The sequence below is a fragment of the Macrobrachium rosenbergii genome, chromosome 51 (assembly GCF_040412425.1).
Source record: "Macrobrachium rosenbergii isolate ZJJX-2024 chromosome 51, ASM4041242v1, whole genome shotgun sequence".
Classification (NCBI taxonomy): Eukaryota; Metazoa; Arthropoda; class Malacostraca; order Decapoda; family Palaemonidae; genus Macrobrachium; species Macrobrachium rosenbergii.
Window position 1 is genome coordinate 18367395 of NC_089791.1, and position 16480 is coordinate 18383874.

The 16480-nt window shown below is 35.8% G+C and overlaps 1 protein-coding gene across 1 annotated transcript; it reads right to left on the reverse strand.

The window, feature by feature from the left end:
- Positions 1 to 39: 39 nt before the first annotated feature.
- Positions 40 to 11123, reverse strand: LOC136833159 (cytochrome b-c1 complex subunit 7-like). The gene is made up of 4 exons (XM_067094863.1): positions 10820 to 11123; positions 5666 to 5725; positions 3635 to 3801; positions 40 to 315 (listed from the first exon to the last, which is right to left on the reverse strand). The coding sequence occupies exons 1-4, from the start codon at positions 10848 to 10850 to the stop codon at positions 229 to 231; spliced, it is 345 nt and encodes a 114-aa protein (XP_066950964.1). The 5' UTR covers positions 10851 to 11123; the 3' UTR covers positions 40 to 228.
- Between the last annotated feature and the right edge of the window lie 5357 nt (positions 11124 to 16480).

The window sequence follows — 16480 nt, forward strand, 5'->3', positions numbered from 1 at the left end:
TACATGCAATAAAAAAAGCTATAAGAAATTAAAACAGAATTAAGTTAATACACTTATATTTGTTTTATACAAATACCAGAAATTAAATTCTACACACATAGAATATTTAAGGTTCAGTTTGTAAAATGTACAATAAATTACAGAGCATTGGAAACAAGAACCAGACAGCTGATATTACCACAGCATCTTGTCTATTAAAACAATTGCAATGTTCTCAGCAAGCCAAAATTACTTCTTGTTCCATTCTTCACGTTCATGTCTCTCTCTGACAACTTCTTGCAAGTAGGCCTGAAGGTATCTCCCTTTCTCACGATCCTAAAGACAAAAATGCAAAAAGTAAGTTAGTGCTCTGTTCTACCAGTCATGTTTAATGGAATTCTAAAACAATTTCATGAAATCCTAAACAGTGCTGATCATCAGACATTTGATTAACACTAAAGAAAAATATGCAAGATTATAGGGACTATAATTTTCTAGAAATTATCATAAATCATCTGCTGATTTGATTTTAGGAAATACAGGCTGTCAAGCCAAGCACTAGGGCACGTTCAGCCATTCAGAGCTAATAGATATCTGAAAGAATTTAAAATGATCAAGTGGACTGGTATTTGGTATTTTGAAAGAACATTTTCATCTCACATAAAAGCTGGAAAAAATATTTTCATTGCACACACAGAGCAGTTCTCTATTCCTTCCATCTCATATGACAGTCAATGTAGTATACACTGTAATACACCGGTATTTTGCTTGATAGTCTGGTTTACCCTTTCGTAGGGACATGCATCCTTTGATGCGCAATAATGGAATAAGAAGACTACTGGGGCGTATCATATGAATATCATTATTCGCATCCATGAAATTTGAACAAATTTTCTGGTAAACATTCAGATCACTTGAACAGACCATAAATGACTACACTATATGGTAGCATGCACACCTTCATGGGGGAAAGTACAACATCTCCCTGTCCCAGCACATCCTGTATATATTTGTCCACAAATATACTCAGGGACTGTTGATTTAGTTCTCATTTTTGCATTATTATATGAGCTGCAGTTGTTATTTTTCAAAATAAAGTAAATACAGATATTAGAAAGAACATGAATACCTTGCTAAAAGGTACTACATCTCCGCATCCCAGTACATCTTGTCCATAAATATACTTGGGCATTGTTGCTGGTTTTAGTTCTTTTGTGATATTACGTGAGCTGTAACTGTAATTTTGCAAATTAAATTACAAAAAATATTAGACAACACGTATATAACTTGCTAAAATTAGTGTATTTTTACAAGTGTCTTGAAAAAGAGGCCCTGCGCAGGATGGGAAATATTCACTTTTAACTTCTTGTGGCAGGTACAGAAAATTTTTGAGAATTTTTTTATAACATGAACATTTGCATATCTTCCTCTTGACAATGTGTTTTTTACTTTTTAAAAATGCCCATTCATGGGGTTTTGTTATTGTATATATAGGCCAGTCTGTAAGGGTTAAAACACAAAAATTTATGACACCTTGACAATTTTTGTGGTGGTTTGAAAAAATTAAAAACCAATTCTACATGGCTTCATAGCATACAAGGCATCAATTTCACTTGCAGCCCTAAAAGAATATACTGTTACTTAAAACACTTCAACAGTGATTTGTATAACCAAGTCAAAAGTGCTGGACAAAAATATTTATTAAAAAATTTACTTGTATGGCACTCTGTACTTATTCTGATAACCTTGATATCCTGGATCACTAAACTGTTGCACTGACATTCTTAATCTGCATAGAGTATATTTCTTCATATATCTACAGTTATTTATTCATCTATATCTTAAGAAGGAAAAGCTATTGTTCATGGGGAAACAAAACTACCGTACTTCATTTCAAAGCCACTCAAAAAACTTGAACTAAAAGAAAAACCCACCACTGTACTGTCAAAGCATTATCCAATAGCTCCACTAGTGTCATCCTTATTGTTTCATGGGTAATTGAATCAATGAAAACAAAACTCTTTGTCTATGGTGGTAGCAAGCTTACTGGAATTTAAGTAATTTAAAAATATGCTGTAGTGGCCTTGAAACTCAAAAGCACTGATTTTTTTCTTAAATATCTACAAGGGGATTTAAAAATGATAAAAAACTACTGATATTAATATGTATGTACCTACAGATAAAATGCTATCATCAAATTTCTGTAATTTGGTCTGATTTGTTTCAACACATACTATTACAGTGGACGCCCCAGATTCGCTGGCTCTCAATTCACGGACTCAGTGATTTGCAGGTTTCTCTATGGAACATACTGTACATACACATTATTCGCGGAAAATTCGCCTATTCATCGTATTTTTCACTGTAAAATATTCACTAATCACTGTATTTTTGTATCATTTTCATGACTAAATGCACTTTTTGTAATAAAACTATTAAAATACTCAGGTATAAAGCATTTTTATAGGGATTTTTGTGTTTGAACTATCAAAATAGGCAGTTCTAAGCATTTTTAAGAGGGGTTTTAAGTATCTGCAGGGGGGGGGGTAACGCATCCCCATTGAATCCGGGGGTCCACTGTAGTTGTAAACCAATTGACAAAACTACGCATTAAATCAAACATATCTGAAACTCTTCTCTTTAGTTTTTGATTTTTTATACTGATGGCTGCCTATCCTCATACTTCCATTAGTTACTCAAACAATTTGTTACAGTCCCAAGACTACTGATATTTATTTCAATCTCAAACCAGACACAGCTAGTATGAATCCAAATATTTAAGTTCTGTAAAATAGCTGGTACCTTACTGTAATACAAAGAGCAACAGAAATGTTAATATACTGGCATCCAGTATTTTAACTATCCAACTGGGCCCATGAACAAACCAGTGTAATACCTGAAATCTGCAACTTATTCATGTACAGAACACACTATACATGAGTGACTTTTGATACACCTATCAATTTTTTAAAGTAGCTTCACCAAACCACTGAGTAGAAGAACTTCTAGAGCTGGCCCTAAGGATTAGTTAGTAATATGTAAAATTTATTTGTAATAAATTAGATTTGATTTTAGAGGTTGCTATGTTGTAAAAATGTTAAAATTGCTTCTAGACAAAATTTTCCATTTTCAGCTAAAAATTTTTTCAGTGTGTGGCTTTTAAAATACTGTTTAAGTTTCATGGACATTGATAATTTTGGCATTCCATTAAAATATGCTATATAGATACTTGCATTTGACACATATCACAAACTGGTGGGGGATTGTGTGGTAACTGTGTTACATGACTATGTCCTATTCTTGATCTTGTTAAGGGTGCTTATTGTTTTCCTATTATTCATGATGATGATGGCCTTTCTCTGAGTGTCTTTAGTAGTTCTTAATTTGTTTGTTATAGGGGTGTCATTCCAGTCACATTGCCATTTTTCCCATATCACTGATTTAATTACATTTAGCCAATCTTCGACTGGAAGATGGAATTGAAAGATGGGTGTCTTACTTGTCTATCAAAACATTGATGACAATTTCCATCTACTCTATTTTAGAAACACTGCCAAATAAACAGCAATTTTTCTCATAACTAGTCACTTTTTATTACGCAAAGGTGACCTATTTGACTCAAATATCATCTGATACTTATTAACTTGAAACTGACCTCATCAAATGAAATCCACTGATCCTTGGGAAGAATAGACTTTGTAGCTGAGAGGTGAAGGGCCCTGTTCATTCTGTAATTTCTATCATCTTTCAAACCCTGGGGTAAACGTCGGAGTGCTTCCTTCACATCATCATTTTCATATAAACAGTCATCATGGTACAAACCTGTAAGCAACAGAAGTTGACAAATAAGCATAAGAAATAATTAAAACTATCTTTAATCTTCATAACCATTTAGGCTGAAGAAAATATTCAGAATTCATGTGCAAGCATCTCAGTTCTTGAAATTAGTTGTTCCTGAACCTAAATGAGATTACACAAGATACTATATGGCATGACAATTTTTTAAAATGCAATTCTAAAAATTAGTACAGCACATGTATAATATGTAAAAAAAAAAACATCATGCTTAAGAAAAAGGAAGCTACTATAAAGTATGTGTAAAGTAATAATTCCCATAGGAAATCTGAAGTGTTTGAAAAACACTGATACACTTACAAACTTCCGTCATGAAAAATTCTCTGACACAAACACTGACTAAATAATATCAAGTTACACTTGCGTGATGGGTAGGTGTAACTATACTGCATGTCCTATTCAAGTGCATGTTACTAACAGTGCATATTCAAATGCACTGTATAAAACAACAGAGGGAGGCAAGGGAAAACCTTAGTTTACCTTTAATTCAGGTTGTAGAATAGGCAGCAACTGTGTGAGAACTGGTTGCCACGTGGCAACAGTAACAATTAATGCATGGAATACACAGAAGCTTGCTGCATGAAGACCATGTAATGAGTTCTTGATGGGTAGATTCCTTGTTATACCTCAGAATATTACTGAAACTTATGGGTCAAGGCTAAAAGCAACAATAATTCATCAGCAATTACAGTACTGTCACATTTGTATGTGGGGCTGAAGTTGCCTTGTGTCCACTTTTTATCACCTGACATCAAGAGTGGTACACCTTAGTACAGTAAGACCACAAAGATTGGCCTCAAGAAAAGGGATCATTAAACTGCTCCTCATTAAGGTCATGTTTACAAGGGGATAAGGATACTTGATGAGGTACAGGTCTACCAAGAATTTTGGCACATCACTGAATACTGTATTGTGGACCTTCCTCCTCACCCAGAACACTATTCTATCAAAGTTCCGATACAGGTTAGTATGCACCTGTAATTTTGGCTTCTGAGCGTTCGTACCATTGAGATATTGTACTGTATACCAAATTAACATTTGCATTCCATGAGTAAGGGAGGAATTGGTTTACAGTAACTGTTATACAACTTATCAAACCCTGCTTACTTGAATATACAGATGAATTCACTGAACTGATAATTCAGTCAATTCAACTGAAATACAGTAGTTCATTTTCAGTTGTGCTTAAGCAACTGTTTCCTTAACTATGGGTTTAGATTTTTGGATTCCTAGCATTTGTGATATGAATCACTGTGTTGAATCTCTCACCAACATTCACTTAAGGCTCTTCCTTTCCCTAGTGTCTGTAATATTTTACAATGGGTACAATATCACATGTTGAAAAACATCAAAGAACATGGAAACCAAATACCATACTAACAAGTAAAAAAACAATCGAATTTTCTGTAGAGTGTATAATCAGGGCCACGAAAAATAGATCTATCTTTTGGTGGCCTTGGTATAATGCTATATGATCCTGGGCCCATGAAACTTTAACCGCAGTGGCCTGTCCTATATCGTTGCCAGACGCATGATTATGGCTAACTTTAACCTTGAATAAAATAAAAACTACTGAGGCAGCTGGAGGGCTGCAATTTGGTATGTTTGATGATTGGAGGGTGGATGATCAACATGCCAATTTGCAGCCCTCTAGTCTCAGCAGTTTTCAAGATCTGAGGACATTGCAGCCCTCTAGCCCCAGTAGTTTTCATGATCTGAGGGCAGACAGAAAAAGTGCAGACAGACCGACAAAGCTGGCACAATAGTTTTCTTTTACAGAAATCTAAAAACTACATACAAGACCCTTAAATAACACACATTATTTACTGACCTAACTGGTTGAAGCCGGAGAGTCGGAAAACCAGTCGCTTTAAGGAGTTCATAAGAGGACCTGTAATAAGAAAAATAAAGATTACTTGACTTTAAGTGAGAAAACCTTGAAAATACATAACTATTAGTAATTTAGCCTAACATTTAATGATAGCACTGCAATACTTCTTTACAATACTAAATTTACAGGAAGTTTGGATCATCTTAAGACTTTATTTTTTAATATACTGTATACCTAAGTCACAGTCCATTTACAATGAATAAAAAAAAATCTAATATGCACAGCAAAGTATCTTCAAGTGTATATACTGGTAATTCTTCATTTACAAAGGGGATATGTTCCTAAAGATGACAAGTAAGCAGCAATCATGGAAATAGATCATAGATTCCTCATAAGAATCAATGGTAATAAAGGGATTAAGCTCCAAGACAGTGAAAATTTCTACCCTTTTTGGGAGGGTTCTGATACGAAATATTAAGCAAACATCATTAGTAACACAGAACATTAAAAACTCAAGGTTTCACTGTCCATCAATACTGCCTTGCCTTCATTCCCTTTACTCTCCTTTCAATTTGTGCTGCTGGCTCTGCCAATAACTCCACATTATCCCATAAGTACAAAACAGTGGAATAGTGGGGAAGGGGGGGGGGTTAAGTTGAGAGGTAATGGAATCTCTACTTGTTATTTGATACTGAAGCATGAAAATGCTGTACTGTATTTCTAAAAGGAGAGCCTTGCAAAAATTCTAAAAAGTCCCCACACAAGGTCTCTCTACCATCTAATGGAAAAATGAGGATATCATAAGGATCTAGACCTCTCTCTCACCCCAGGGATGAGGATTACCTTGTTCTCGGACCTCTAATTACAATGGAGCAATAAACACTCTCTCTCTCTCTCTCTCTGAGAGTAACATTAAGATGTATGGCTTATGTGAAGCATATATAAAGTGTTCCAGAGCTGGTGCTACAATGCAACTAAATAGGTAAAGGCATTGCTTTTGCCTCCTGTGGATATGAAATTCAATCAAAGCTGTATTCTGTATGTCAGTCTTATAGTCTTAATGAGTAAAGACTTCAGGCAGGAAGATGAACCAGAAGAGAGTTTACAGGGTGTAATTATATTAGTGAACCGAAAGAAATGAAGAAAGCACAAGGAGCTTTGATGAAAACTTCTATAATGTCACCATACTGTGGGGAATCTTTACTCCCTGAACCTATGCTGCATTGAAAAATGCCCAATTTCAAAAGAATTCAAGACATGGCTCAAATAATGAAAAATATTCAAAGGAAGTGGTTTTGCTAGCTGTCAAAACTTATAAAGTTTGTCAAAGTATGAGGACCTTAATGACAATTCTCTTATGTTGCAACTTCAAGTGCAAGCCAGCCTTCAAGTTAATGCTGCTGGTCACGCATTACATTACTGTACTTAGAATACCACCACAAAAAAGCATTACTGTATCTGGAAGGAATTACAATATCATTCAAATAACCATTTAGCACAGAAAACTTCAGAAACTATAAAAAATCTGTAGTAAAGATGATGACCATTCTGAAACAATACAGTATAGTGCTCTTTGCCAACATGTTGCTATTAAGTGTTGCATTAACACAAAATACAGTACTTCCAGTACTTTGTAATAAACTACCAAGCTTTTGAAGATGTCTTAGCTTGAAAAAAAAAGGGAACTAACTAAAAACTCAAAATTTGGTTGAAACACTAAAGTATGATTCATCTAAATGGCACTACTTTAGTTACCTCATCAAATGATGATTATCAAACCATCAAACAAAAGTATTAGGCAATCATGAATATGCAAGATCGAGGACGTTACTAGTTGACATGGCTATCCAATTCTCATTTAGGTCTAATGACTTTCTTCAACCCCATGATAAGCTTGAACAGCTAAAGATGAGCGCCACCACGTCTGCCAGGAAAGATTTAATATTTTTTTTTTCTTTTATTTTGTGGGAGGGAAAGTCCCTTAGTCTTTGACTACATATTCCGCAATACTATGAAGCTGCATCCTAGGAAGGAAGACCATGGTTGCACATATAACCCAAGGGTGACCTAGAGGTAGCTGCAATACATGGCTACTTCATTCTCTCCTTTAGTTACATTTCTACCATCAATGAGCAAAAAAAAAAAAAAAAATCCATTTCTGTACAGGTCAAGAACATCTAAACGAAAAACTGGATCCCATTCAGAAAATTAAACCTTCAAATAAACTGCAACAAAGGAGCTTTATACAGCAGCATGGATAAGTCAAAACAAACTAATGCTTAAAAAACCAGAAAAATAGATAAATATTAGTATTAACCAATTCCCAGAATGACAAACAAAATGAAGCTCCCAGGGTAGCTACTTTTTTCCACTAGGGTAATGGTAAATAGGAATACTTTGCATGACGCTAGTCTAAAAAAAAAAAAAAAAAAAAAAAAAGCTGGCAAATGCAGAATATCTTGAATAAATGAGCACCGTGGATGTCCCTCGGATAAAAAAAAATTGATAGAAAGATGGAAATTCCAGATCTCTAGACAGAACAGGAGTTACTACATTTAATTTCTTTTTACCCATTTCAATTTTTGTCAGTGATCATAAAAATACCCCTAAATTTTACAATACTGCCTATGTACAATGCTTTAGTATTTTTCTTAAGCCCCTTCACAACGAAAAATCTCTGCTGCTGGGTTCATGGACTGGCAGAATTCTCCCATCTTTAACAATGTCTCAATGTCATCCCATGAGCTCTCATCGAAGTGGTAGTTTTACACAAGATTGATACTGTATGCCTTTTTGATCTTTTAGCTTGCTCTCGCATCAACTCCTAGTTTCAGTGTTATTCTCAGTTTTCAATTTTTTTTTTTTTTACCAGTTCGGCCTAGTAACTGGTTAACAATTTTTTTTTTTTTTTACCAGTTCAGCCTAGTAACTGGTTAACAAAACACATCTTTCGATTTTCTGGTAATCAAATAGCAATATCTTTTAAATTCTGAAGAACCCCATTTTTCCAAAATCATCCTAAAATGTCTTTAGAGATAAGTACTACAAAGTTTATGGTAACAGGAAGGGAAGCACATAAAACAAAACCATAAAAGAGGTCATTTTTAGTAGAAAAAGTGTGGTGTACAAGAGATTCTCAGAATCAGAGAAATATTTATAGGAAGAGATTCTCATCAGAAACGCATTACAAGAGCAAATCGGGAAGGAAGGAGACTTGGATATCCTGTTATGGTAGATTAGGACACAACACCCTAAGTTAGGTTAGTTTAAGATGGATCCCTCTAATACATAGGTGATAAATGTATGTACCAGTACAATACTTTTTTTTTTGCATATCATTATTCTTCTGCTGCCGCAATTAAATATCCAGGTAATTCTAAGCCGGCTGTCCGCGATGAGCTAGACTGTGGCAATTGGCGTTTTTCTATGTTATTTTACTTGCTTTACAAGAATTTAAAGTAATATTTTGTCAGCCAGCTGTAACTAAACTGTAATTGACCTTTGAAGACTACACGACTTGAATTACCTAACACAGGGTAGGTCTAAGCCGGCATTCCGCGGCAAGCCCCACCCCCCCCTCCATAGCTAATACAGCAAAATAGTAACCAGTAAACACCTCTAGGGTACGTTAGGTTGGTATTTTTAGGGATGTTTACTGGTTACAATTTTGCCGTTTTAGCTATGGAGGTGGGGGGGCATGCTGAGGAATGCCGGCTTAGACCTACCCTGCGTTAGGTAATTCAAGTCGTGTAGTCTTCAAAGGTCAATTACAGTTTAGTTACAGCCAGCCGACAAAATATTACTTTAAATTCTTGTAAAGCAAGTAAAATAACATAGGAAAACATCAATTGCCATAGTCTAGCTCACCGCGGACAGCCGGCTTAGAATTACCAATATCCATATATATATATATATATATATGTATATTTTTTTTGCCATTCCCCACCTGTAGGTTAAACCTAGGTTCCCACTGGAGTCATCCACCAATTATCAGATTTAACTTAGGGTTAGACTTGGTATTCAATTAACATTTACTGCAAAATGCTTCATGTCCCATTTAGGCAACCCTATACCTCAGATTCCCAAAATGTGTCCTATTGTTGTAAGTGTTTGGGAAAGAAGGTTAATGAGTTAATGAAGCATTCCCAATGGAAATGGCAACCACAGATTTCAAGAATCACATCCAAATTTAAGTAGGCTATACAGTATAGTTAAAGCAAGAGTTGCGAATGTTCATTTTGTGGGTCATGACCTAATTAAATGTAGGTCAAAGACATATTTCAACAGGGATGCATTCTAACCTGATCTAACCTATCCCAAGGTGCTGCACCACCCTGACCTCAATGGCAGGTTCTGCCCTCTGCTTAAGATGATGCGCATAGCATATGACGTGGGCACAACTAGGCCTATTCTGCAGCATCACCCAAAACCTGACTACGAGAAAATCAGTTTATATTTCCTACTACAATACTGGTTCGACCTACAATTACCATAGCATTTACTGGCAGGGATAAATTGTCTGCTCTTATAAAATTTTGTTTTCTACCTTAGTCCAATCAAAATGCTCTTTGTCGAGGTCTACTGACTAAAATGCTGAAAGGTCCAATATCCAGTGACTTAAACTAGCAACATAAAGCTTATGGATTAAAACAAAACAATGGCGGCTAGGGAATAGCCTATAGTAATGTCGGTAATTTGGCCACTATAAATCCTCCTTAGCCTACATAGGTTTAGACTCACCTTAACTGGCGAAAAACAAAAATTGATCGCAGGAAAAAACATAAGCTAAGATAATTACGTATAATAAGTACATGCTTAATAAACTGGCTAGCCTATGCGTGGCAAAAAAAAAAAAGGCACTGAAGCAAACGGTTTAGTTAGCCAAAACTAGATCTTAAATTTTGGTCTACCTGGGGGATGGTTTCATTCCAATTTAGAAATATGCTATATTATAAAGACCTACAAATTTATTAAAAACTTGACCTGGCTACGCAATCAGCTGATGGGGGTACGAAAGATTGCATAATTACGGTTGATGGTCGGCTTTCCCTCCGACTGGTAAAATCCTTTCCCACCTTTTACGATACACCATTATCCAATCTCCAGGTGTGTTAATTATGGGAATATCTATATATACGCCTATAAATTACATACCCCCTGCAACTTTTACAGCTGATGAGGCCATTTCGTCAGGAGGAGAATGAATTTGACGGCGACTAGACTTCCTTCACCGTGAAATCTATCTGCAGCCGAAGATCTAGAACTGAGAACCACATATATTAAAGTGTAGTCTTGGCAAGTGCCAAATGGGGTTGTGAGCGCCATCTATATTTATGAAGTGAAAACACTGGACCACAGCTGCTTATCTCGGTCAAAAAATCGTTTTAATAAAACGTTTTGCATTCATGATAAGAAAAGAAATGATCTCTTCATATTACACGGTGTACGAGGATAAGAATATCTAATATGCGTGTGTAGAACTCTCAATATCGAGAACAGGAGTAATTCTGTATAAGGTTCACAATAATATATCAGTGGTAGAATGTGAGACTTATCTGCCATTGATATATTATTGTGGACATACAAAATATCTAATATATTCTTATTTTTTATAATAAGCGTTATTCTCATAGATGTGTTAATAATTTAGCATGGGAAGAATATAGTACATTCAGACACCGCTACAATTATCTAGTAAGGAAGAGAAAAACTTAATATAACCATCAGAAAATCCGAGAATTAGGACTTTAAGGATATGAATAAATTATATAGACTTCAGGGCAGCTTAACTAGAAATGTAACGGAACAAAGGTTCCCCGAAGGTTTCAGTGATCAAGAACTAGCTGACAATTTTCTCGAATTTTTAGGGAGAAAATTGAAAACATAATTATTACTTTGCTGAAACGCTGAATCCGATAAATACATTACCAACAAATAATAGACTAACGCGATTTACTAGTGTAAATAACGATGATGTTATTAGGATTTTCCAAAAGCAAATGATATAAGCTGTGCACCTGATACGATGCTAATGTCTGAACTCAGTAGGGTGGGAAAATGTTTATGCTTTACTGGTATTATAGCGAAAGTTATTAATGTCCATTTCAGAATGAAAGTTCCCTACATCTGAGAAAGCGGCTATTGTCAAGCCGATACTGTAAGCACTATAATAGTGTTACTGACTAATGGTCTATGTATATTAAAAGAAAAAATCCCAGAATGTGTCTGCATTATTATGTCTATGATGGGTTGAGTTTGCGGATCTCACAGAACGCCATTAGTGGAGTAGGACCCTTGGAAAAAAAAAACAGTAAACAGTGATGTTGCGAAGTTACAAAAAAATTTTTTCCGCAGTGCTGCCATCTATCGACATTAAAAATGTCTTCTTGGTACCTGTGTCATAAATATGACGAAGTCACATGTATCCCTCGTATTATCTTTATTGCCGAGATGATGTGGTATTGAAAAGCTGAAAGATAATCCCAGTATTGCTACTGCATTGAGATTTGAAAGTAACTTATGGAAAAGTCAAATGTGGAAGCATGAGAAGAATATATTGATGTATATGCAATAAAGCTCACGCAACAAGGGTTTACAGAGGAAAAACAATGGGGAGATGGATAAACGAAAATATCGAAAAAATTAACATCGGGAGAATAAGACAATAGAGAAATGATTGATAATTACCAAGACAATCCAAAAATCACAAAAACACAGTAGGATGCGTAAGGGAAAACTTAAAACATAATAAAGACATGTTTACTAAAAACCAATTACGACCTTTAAGGCAAAGCTATTCAAGAAAACTGTTAACCATAACTGGCGGATACAAGAGGGCATCCAAATATGAATATGGAAAGCTGATTTGTATCTGATTCTCCAAATCATTATCTAGTTAGGCAACCGTGCTTTTTAAAAAAAACTTAACACCCCTAAGAAAGCTTGAATGACACAAAATACATGTACTTTATTGCAGAAGACCTACTGTACTTCTGGAGCAATTTTGAAATTTATAGTGATAATGTTCACATCGTTCCCTCCAAATAACATAGCAAGAATGGTTTGGTTTATTTAAACTGAGCTTTTTTTTTATGACCGCACGGCCCTTGTCTAAAGGCACTTTTCCATAGTTCTGCGGCACGTCTTTATATCCTTCTTCGGCCGTGAGCGTTTTAAAAGATACATAGTAAGTTATTTTAACTTGTCTATCGCTTGGAACTTTGATAATTCTTGGTCACAGTTTTGACATCTAACTTCCTGGGAAAGACTGACAAATTTTTATGTTCTTTCTCCACCCTTGACTGATTACGACTTTGGTTCTTTTCTGATGGTAACATCACTGAAATATGTAATTCTGGGTCTGCCCGCTCCATAGCATTCTCTTCGATACCTTTAATATCTCCTAAGTGCCTGGGACCATTTGCGCGGACAGCCTTCGGAAGCCACTAAATAATGCTTAAATATATATATATATATATATATATATATATATATATATATATATATATATATATATATATATATATATATATTACTGTAATATATATATATTAAAATAATTTTTATTATTTACTTCTTTGCACATTAATTCTTGGCTATTTATGTATGTATGTATATATATATATATATATATATATATATATATATATATATATATATATATATATATATATATCTATCTATCTATATATATATATATATATATATATATATATATATATTAAAATAAATTTTTATTATTTACTTCTTTGTATATTAATTCTTGGCTATTGTTTATATTTTGTGTATGGCTGTGACAAAAAATTCAGTTCTTGTAAACAGAATTTTGAAAAAGTATCAGAAGAGTCAAAAGGGGAAGAGCAATGTGGGTGTACAGTAGATAAGGAGGGTGTGGGAATCTGGTGTTTCTAGTTTTCTGTAAAAGAAAACTGTGTCGGCTTTGTCTGTCGTCCGCACTTTATTCTGTCAGCACTTTTTCTGTCCGCACTTTTCCTGTCTACCCTCAGATCTTAAAAACTACTAAGGCCAGAGGACTGCAGATTGGTTTGTTGATCATCCACCCTCCAATCATTAAGCACACCAAATTGCAGCCGTCTAGCCTCAGTAGTTTTTATTTTATTTAAGGTTAAAGTTAGCCATAATCGTGCCTCTGGCAACGATATAGGATAGGCCACCACCGGGCCGTGGATAGTTTCATGGGACACGGTTCATACAACATCATACCCAGACCTGTTTTCGGTGGCCTTGATTATACGCTGTAGCGGCTGTACAGAAAACTCGATTGCACCGAAGAAACTTCGGCGTATTTTTTACTTGTTATTGTTCTTGTCCGACATGCTGACCAAAGGGAAATTGTGTACATACGCTAACATACATTGATCCTATCCTACCTAATAAAGACGCAGTGAGGAAGATGTCAGAAGGTAACATACTGAAACTACAAAGACTACTACGTTGAGAAGATGACGGACTGGCTAAACAAAAAGTGAGTCAATGTCAACGCTGTTATGTTTAGAAGGTTGCTTCATATTATTTTTACGGTTGGGCTGATGAGAAAAGTTGGTAAAATAATAGCAAGTATTTTTATGGGATATAGAATGGGGTTGTTAATTAAGTATACCTTAGTTTAACCAGACCACTGAACTGATTAACAGCTCTCCTAGGGCTGGCCCGAAGGATTAGACTTATTTTACGTGGCTAAGAACCAATTGGTTACCTAGCAACGGGACCTACAGCTTATTGTGGAATCCGAACCACATTATAGCGAGAAATGAATTTCTGTCACCAGAAACAAATTCCTCTGATTCTTCATTGGCAGGTCGGAGACTCGAGCGCGGGTCCAGCAAAGTGCTAGCCGAGAAGTATACCGACCAGTCCAACCAGGAGCTAGAATGGGGTTGTGAAATGGATACCGATTACATTACATTTTGTTACCGGTAGTAGGTTGAACTGCAAAGACTTGTGGAAGAATATAAATTGTTTGCTGAAGAGAGTTAAAAGCTAACTTCAACAAAAGTTAGGTAATAAGGGTAAACGGAATCCTGTAAGCTGAAGAAAATAATGTCAGAATGGATGGTAAAGAATGGAAATGGTTGATTATATTAAATATTTAGAAATCAATGTGGTAGCCTACATAATAGCAAAATGAGACAGGTGAGTCACAGAACTTACAGAGCAAGAAAGGTAGCAAGATTCAAAGGGTTCAAAGAGATTGATAAGGACAGTGGAAAGCAGTGTGGAATCAACGCTCTGATGATAATTCTATTGAAATATATGAAACGAACAAAATTGTGGGAATTATCGGTAAAGGGGTTCATTCTAGATGTAATACTGTTGGCACTCACACGTTCGCCATACTGCTACTTGATCAGTTAGTGAAGCAAGCGATGCTGGGTCTGGTCAGTATTTGGATAGGTAACCACCAAGAAAAGCTAAATATTGACACTCAAACCCCCTTCAAAAACCATGGGAATGGAATGTAATATAAAGTTTACAGTAGGCCAAAAGCCAAGCACTGGAACCTATGAGGTCATTCAGCGCTGGAAAGGAAATTGAAAGTAGGTAGGTTTGAAAGGTGTAACAGGAAGAAAACCTCGCAGTTACACTATGAAATAATTGTTAGGAGAGGGTGGATAGCAAGATGGAAGTAAGATAATGTGGATGTAGGTACAGTAAATGGAATGAAAGGGGTTGCAGCCAGGGGCCGAGGGGACGCTGCAAAGAACCTTTAGTAAAGCATACAGTGCACCCCGTGAGGCACACTGACGGCACTAGTCCCCTACGGGGATGAAAAACCTTAGGGCAGAGTATGGGCTTAGCACCGTCACTCTTCACAGTTAATTAATGAAAACCTTTTCGGATCAACCCCTTTAAAAGGATGATGATATTTGGTAAAAAAATATATATTCCTCATGCTGAAGGCAATAATGCGTATGTAGTATCTCTGATCATCTTGAAGAATGAAGTTGATTAACATTGCCTGTAGTAAGTCCGTAGATGAATGACACCTAAATTTCTTAAACATCCGCGGGGCTAGCAACCTCAGCCCACAAGTACTTGCTGAAAACCGGAAGGGCAACGCCTGGGGGCACTCTAAGAAGAAGAATGCGTATTTTAATTGAACATCCGGCATTGTCTCCCAATTATTGTGCAGTTCGGTTATTTCTTCTTAGCTAGAATGCAGAGGAACAGTAGGCCGGAGTCTAGGGATGCTGATTTCTTTGAGTAACTGGGAGTATATACCCATACGACCCGAGAAAGATTTCCCTTTTACTGACAAACGTAAAAAGTCTTGTTCTTGTGTTTTAAAATGCTTATATCTCATAAAAAGCATATAAACACCTGCGGAAGCCCATTTTCATGATGAAAGGTGATGCACTGATTGATGTGAGGCATGTGTTTGTTTGGTCAAAATCATTGCACTCAGCGTATTTGTGTCACGATGGTTGTCAGTTCTTTAGTCCTTGTTTCTTAATGTTTCGTTTTCAGTTAGTCCGACCCCTCTATAGTGAATTTTACAATCAGTTTCTTGCTCCTTTGAAATATGAGCCGCATGACCTAAATACTAGGTAAAGTGATTTTTCTTGGAACGTATTATCCTGTCAGTGAATAGTTTTATAATCAGATAGTCACGAAGTGATCATCTTTTTACGATAAGGAGGTTAAATAAAAGGGCTGCCTTTAAACAGTATTACCAGAAGTCGTTTCCTCAACAAGAGCCTAAAACTAGGCAAATGATACCGACAAAAACTCGAATGTTGTTGTTGAACCAAGACTGGCATCACTGCCACTCACAAACTGTTGGACTCGTTTTGC